The 7,176-nt window shown below is 36.5% G+C and overlaps 1 protein-coding gene across 1 annotated transcript in view; it reads right to left on the minus strand.

Annotated features, from left to right (window-relative positions):
• The window catches only part of PIEZO2 (piezo-type mechanosensitive ion channel component 2), a 731,335-nt gene that overhangs the window by 160,226 nt on the left and 563,933 nt on the right, over nt 1-7,176 (minus strand). The window contains exons 26-27 of the mRNA XM_006897012.1: nt 6,186-6,282; nt 4,232-4,391 (exon numbers count right to left, since the gene is read on the minus strand). Coding sequence (XP_006897074.1) covers nt 4,232-4,391; nt 6,186-6,282 — 257 coding nt within the window. The remainder of the gene's footprint in view (nt 1-4,231; nt 4,392-6,185; nt 6,283-7,176) is intronic.

A 7,176-nucleotide genomic window follows, 5' to 3' on the forward strand; every position in this document is an offset into this window, starting at 1 on the left:
TCTTCAGTTCCTTGAGCTTAAGAAATGCTGAGCGAGTTCAGCCCTTTTGATTTTCTGATTCAAACTCCTTACACATTTCATTGTAATATTTTACTTTGTCATCCTGTGCTGCCTTTTGAAATCTTCTATTCAACTCCTTAGTATCTTGAATTCTTCCCTCTACTTTGTCTTCTCTGCACTCCAGTGCAATTTTCAGTCTCTCTTCTGACATCCATCTTGGTCTTTTCTTCCTCTTCTGTCTTTGTAATGAACGTTTGCACTCTTCTTGGATGATATCCTTGGTATTCTCCCACAACTCATCTGGTCTTCGCTCATTAGTGTTCAAGGCCTCAAACTTGTTCCGGAGATAGTTCTGAAATTCAGGTGGGATAGACTCAAAGTCATATTTTGGTTCCCATGGACTAGGTTTAATGTTCCTCAGTTTCAGCTTGAACTTGCATATGAGTAGTTGGTGGTCTGTTCCATAGTCAGTACCTGGCCTGGTTTCCACAGCTGATATTGAGCTTCTCCAGTGGTTCTTTCCACAGATGTAAGCAATCTGATTCCTATGTATACCATCATGTGAAGGCCATCCATATAACCTGTGTTTATGTCTCTATTTGCAATGAATAAGTCATTGATTGTGCAAAATTCAATCATCCTCTCTCCAGCTCCATTTCTGTCACTGAGTCCATGTTTTCCAACTACTGAATCTTCTTCTCTATTCCCAACTTTTTCATTCCAGTCACCCATTATTATCAATGCATCTTGATTGCATGTTTGATCGATCTCCTACTGTAAAAGTAGGTAAAAATCCTCTATCTCTTCTTCCTTGGCTCTTGTTGGTGCATATATCTGAATGATAGTGGTATTCACTGGCCTTCCTTGTATGTGTATGGATATTATCCTGTCACTCACAATATTATAGCTCAAGATGGATCTAGCAATGGCTTTCTTAATTATGAAAGCAACTCCATTTTTCCTCACCTTTTCATTTCCAGAGTAATATATCATATGATCAACTACATAGTTGTAGTTAATTTCTTTCACCCCTTTTAGCTCATTAGGTTCTCCACACCTGCAACAGGCACCACCATTTGCCAAGGCAAAGATCTTGGGCATGCTAGCCTCTTTTCTTCCTGTCCAATTGCCATCTTTCCTCCTAATCAACTATTCCATTTGAGCCTGTTTATATCTTAAATAGCCTTCTAATTTGTCCCACCTTTGTCTTAGTCTTCATCTTTACCCTGAATTATCATAGCAGTGACCTCATTTACTTCTTTGCTGAAGTCCTGTCATAACCAATATTTTATTCACCACACAAACAAAACTATCTACAATTCAAATGACTTCCTTATTTAAACAAGTCCATTCACTATTTATTGTAATATCTTTCTTCAGGGACCAATTTTAATGTCATAACATGATTTATCAGGTTCCTGAAAGTCAGAACCTCCAATGACCTTTCCTATTCACATCTTACCATTCTCTATCTTCATTATATAACTCCTTTGTTTTAACTATTCTGATATTTTTATGATTTCACAGTGAAAATTCACATTGGTACCTTCACTCATAGTTTCCTGATCTTCTTTCTTTGGCTACTTTCTATTAATTCTTCAAATAAATACTTAGGACTGAGATAATCTTCATCCATACTCACTGTGGTTGGCTATACAGTCCTATGGCTTCCCTGATGGTTTTCTTCTGTCACACTAGTACCAAATTTTAATTGCTTGTCTATTAGTTAAAATAGTAATTAAAATATTGCCTTCTCACTGGTCTGAAAATTCTATGAGGGCAGGAATAGCAAGGATTTGAATGACTGTGCACTCTTTGGATGCTCTGTGTGAATTCAGAACAAATATGAACTGATCTCTGAAACAAAGTCATAGATCTTACTACAATATAAAACACATGCTTTCTAAATAACTGTGAAAAGTTTGGGGAAAGGTACTAGCTTATTCTTACATTTTGGAATTCTAAGGGTTGAATGTATTTTTAAATACATTTAAAAATATCACTTGCTACACATAAAAGAATAAGCTTCCTGTTGGGATGAGGCATACTCTGCTTTGAAAAGAAAGTTCTGAGCACCAGAAAAACAATTACAGTAGTAAATTTCATGGCCCATATAATACATAAAATGAAATTGCAGTACATTGATAAAGTGAGGACTGAAAGATCATAAGTCTTTGTGAATCAGATGTAGTTCTCTTTTGGATTTAATTTTAAGTAGGTGGTCCAGTGGTAAGGAGCTGCGCTTGCAATCCAAAGGTATGTGGTTTGAATTCACCAGCTGCTTTGTGGGAGAAAGATGAGACATCTCCTTTGTGATTATCTGCCTCTAAAATCATGGTAGAGGGTCAGCTATGGGTTGGTTCTGACTCAAAGTCAAAAAGCAATAACAACAGATAAGAAAGGTCAAGAACTTACCCAATTTTTAAAAATAAATATTTTGTTTATCTTAGTTGGAAAAGAAACTATATCCTAGATAACTGGTGGCATAAATATATTTGTATTAGGTTACAACATCAGTCAAAATAACAGAATGTTGTTAATATAACGCAACCTGAAGTGTCTGCAGATCAGGTGGGATCGAGACAAGGTTAGCTTCTCTGAAATGCAGCGCAGTGAGGTCACAAATTTGAACAATACACTGATAGCACAATGGTGGTCTTCTTAATATTCACTCTCTCCCTAGCCTTATTCTCCTCCCTCTCCCCCCTCCCCGCTCCACAGTTGTGTACCTTCAAATTGGATCCAACTGGCATAGGAGGAGATTGCCCCTCCTTCTCTCATGGAGCATCTGGGATTGCAGCGCAGCTTCTTGCCATTAGGCCACCAGAGCACCCTGTCCAACCTTATTCTTAAACCATAAAGATCAGGGAGAACATTGGAAACTAAGGGAGTTCTGGTGGCATAGTTCGTGGTGAATTGCAATGCTAACCCAAAGGCTGGTTGTCTCCAGAAATTAGAATCCTGAATCCACCAGTGGTTCCAACAGAGAAAGATGGATAGTCACCTCTTGTTACCATTTGTAGCCTTGGAAACCTGATGGAGTACGGCTATGAATTGGAACCAACTTGAAGGTAGGAAGTTGAGAAGGGAAAAGAAGACAGTAATGCAAATTGTTTCAGTGGCCCAGACCAAAATCCTAAACCTAAAGCTATTGAGTATATTTGGACTTATTGTGACCCTCCAATGCTGTACATCTTTCTGTGAGTACGCTGCCTATCTTTTTCCCATTGGAGAGGCTGGTGTATTTGAACGATAGTCTTTCTTTTAGCAGTTCACTGTAAACTGTACTATACCACTAAGGATCCCTCAGTGGAAGAGGAGAGGAAAAAATTGAGAGGCTATTAACAAAACCAACAAAAAACCAAAATAAGAAAAAAAGTGTAAGGAGGATTTTAAACAAGGTCAGACTTTCTCCATTTAACTTAATATGTGAAAAAAAAGATAATTATATTTTTCTTTGTATTTAAACATTTCTTTTTAAAATGATGGGGATATAGTCTAAACTCTAGACTGACGGCCTATGGGATTGCATTTGATGGAGGTCAGAATGAGAAATTACAGTGATGTAGACTTTACAAGAAAGGCTCTGAAACAGCATATTTTTCTATCTGGAAAAGTACATCTTCTGCAGTATCTCATTTACTTTTTAAAAATGATATCATTATATCATGCTATAGATTTTCTTGTTCCTGTTTTATATTAAAGGAAGTATGGTTGTGTATCTCCAAGAGTTGTGCCATTAACCCAAAGACTGATCATTGCCCAAAAGCTACTCTTCTATGTTGATTCAAAACCATCAGTGGCTCCTCAGGAGAAACATAGGCACCTGCTTGATTTGAAACCTCAGAAACCCAAATAGAAAGTCATCTGTGAGATGGCCACTTATTTTTCAATTGATTTTGGTGATATAATCTGTAGGGAGTTACAATGCTGAGTCAAAGACTGCCTTTTTCAAGTGGTCTGAATCCAAATATGGGCAGTCTCCTTCAGTGTGATTTAGTCTTGAAAACCCAATAGCAGCAGCACCTAGGAGTTAGTTCATATTTGATAAAAATGAGAGTGAGTGAATTGTATATTGGCTCTTAAAGATTTTGCACTAAAACCTTGTTAGATGAGTTTGTTTGGAAGAGATTCTCAGTGGGGGGAAATCATGATCTAGAAACAAGCTCAGATAGAAAGCGTCTGCTTTCAGAGAGAAAGAGAAACTACTTGTTTCTACAGCCTAACCTACCTTGATGCCAGGATCTGTGAGGCTTTTATATCAGCCACTACATGCAGGAAGTAGTAACTCATGAACACCCTTCTTTGCAGGAGGAGGAAGGCAAAACATATGCTGTCCCATATAATTCCTGCCTCCCCACTGGGTAGTCTACATGATGAGTCATCATCCGCTAGGGTAACAAAATAGAAAATATAAAATTAAAATCAACAAGTATTTCAAATGTTATTTAACAAAATCTGTACTATAGTCAGTCTTGGAATAATCACACAAGTGTATAAGACAAATTCTTATTAATTCACCTACTTATGAGCTGACTTAGGTACAAATAAGGTTACATATTTGTAATTAAATGTTGGCATCAATTCATATTGAGCTCTTACAGTGAAAGGCCCAGGAGGGCATCAATGCCAAGGAGGACTCCTATGGGGAAAGGGAAATTATTTTCTTCCTAAAAAGAATATTAGATAAATGATGTATATGTATCCTATGTCCAGTGAAAGTAAAGCTATAATACAAAGGCAAGCACCTGAATAAAAGGAATATATGATTAGGCATTATTGGTATGACAAGAGTCCAGAATAAGAGCTACATAGTAAAGTGGTTTGGGGCAGGGGTGACTGTATAACAATGAAAGAACTTTTTTCCCAAAGAAAAAGTGAAGTAGGGGAGGAGGACAGGGAGGAAAACATGCAACAATGGGTGAATGGAAATCTAAGTTATTTATAAACTTACAATTAAAATCTCAATTAAAAGAAATCTACAGATGTTCTGCTGGATAAAGATAGGCAATCTCTTGTGTAACCTTAGAAACCCAATAGACAGTCAGCTATGAGTTGATTCTGACTCAGTGAAAATAAAAAAAAAGAGGGAGACATTGTAGTACGAGAGAAATAATACTAACTGGGTTTTTTATGTTCATATGATTAAATAATTTTAAGCTTTGAAATTTTTTAAAATAAATACTTAGATATATGGGTTGTTTATATTTGTTCCCAGCTTGATGGTATCTTTTGAAGACCAGGAATTTATAATTTTTATGAAGTCAAACTTATCAATTTTTTTAAAAAAGAAATGAATTCAATGTAGTTGTATGCAGAATAAGAGTTAACACAGTGTGATCCAAGAAAAGGATAAGTATCAAGAGCATATTTCATCCTAAACTAAAAACAAAACCAAACCAAAACAAAACCAAAGTAAAAGCCAGCAAAATTACCAACTTTTTCAAAGTTTAGCCTGAGTTAAAAACGAATGGAATAAAAACAGAAGGCCCATTTTAGGCTCATATGAAGACTGTGCATAATGTCATCTGCACTCCTATATGACAGTTGAGAGTGGCAAAAAAAATGTGACTTCTGCTTCTGACCATTGGGGAGTTTAAATCCAGTAACCCTTATCATCCTCTCAATTGCTTATATCAGTTTGATAAACCCTATGACTCTTAAAAAGAGTAAGACTTGTAATTCAGAGTGTCCTGGAGATGTAACATTCCAATATCAGAAAGTAGAGATTTGAGTGAGCTTCTACAACCTTTATACTTGTATATTTATTTAAAAAAATTAACAGTTACTACAGTACCACACCTAAACTCAAGATATTCCATGATTGCAAAGTTTTTAAAGATAATTATAGCTATCTAAAGTATTGGTGATAGGTCTATAATATAAAGTTCCATTTTACAGCTTTGATTTGGAAGCAGGAGTGGAAACCACTTCCTAAACAACATGAACTTTGATAAATGTCAATAATTATAGAAAGGCTTCAGGTCTTTTGTTCATAGGGTCGTTATGAGTTGTGCTCAACTCGAAAGCAATCAACAAAAACAACAACAACAATCTAGAGGTAGAACAGACCTTTCTTTTCACTGCTCTTTTTTAAATGAGTTTTTTCCAATTTTTATATTAGAAAAATACAACTGTCTGCTACTTTTTCAACTGTCATGCCCACATATACTTTACAAACTTACGCATTTTGTAGCCTTTGACTGTGCAGGCCAAGCTGAATGCTTGGATCAACCAGCAACTATTGTGAACCAAGCTTTCAATGTATCCACATGCTCCAATCTGAAAAACAGAGGAAGGCTAATGTTGATATTCTACATCCAGAATGAAAATGTTGATGTGTTGTGACCCCAATATACATAAGAATGTACAAAGTCTCAGTACCAGTTCTATCTTAAAATCTTATTCTCTGTGGTCAGAGGATTGTTATGTGTCATGGTGTTGAGTATGACTCATAGCAACATGATGAACAATGGAACTGAGCCCTTTTCTGTCCAGTGTCAGACTAACCATTATTGACACAATTTAATTTATTGCTATAGTCACTCTCCAGTGACTTCTTCTCTTTCTCTGATCCTCCACTTTTCCAAGCACGATGTCCTTCTCCACTGACCCCTTCTAACAACATACTCAAAGTATATGAGATGATGTTTCATCATCATTGCTTCCAAAGAACACTAGGGTTACAATTTCTCCAAGACAAGCATGTTTGTTCTTTTGGCAGCCTACAGAATATTGAGCGCTCTTCTCCTACAGCACACACAAAGGCATTGATTCTTCTGTCATCTGGAGTCATTGTCTAACTTTTAAATGCATAGTAAACAATTGAGAAGACCATTAGTTGGATCAGGTGTACTTCAGTCTTCACACTGATATTATCACTTTTTAGACCACTTGGGAGTGGTCTATACACGTAGATTTTCCCAATGCAACTTGTCTTTTGATTTCTTGACTGCAGGTACCAAGGGTGTTGATTGTGGATATAAGAAAGATGAACACATGATAATTTAAATTCTTTCTCCATATGCCATGATTGTTATTGTTGTGTACGATCATATTAAAATCAACCCAGATCTGACCCTCCAGAAGTTTTCAGAGACAGTATATCACACAAGAAGTATTTGCCCATCTTTCTCCCACAGAGAAGCTGGTGGGTTCAAACCACACAGGTCTGTG

The sequence above is a fragment of the Elephantulus edwardii genome, unplaced genomic scaffold (genome assembly GCF_000299155.1).
Source record: "Elephantulus edwardii isolate Elephantulus edwardi_28Jun2011 unplaced genomic scaffold, EleEdw1.0 scaffold00196, whole genome shotgun sequence".
In the NCBI taxonomy this organism is placed as follows: Eukaryota; Metazoa; Chordata; class Mammalia; order Macroscelidea; family Macroscelididae; genus Elephantulus; species Elephantulus edwardii.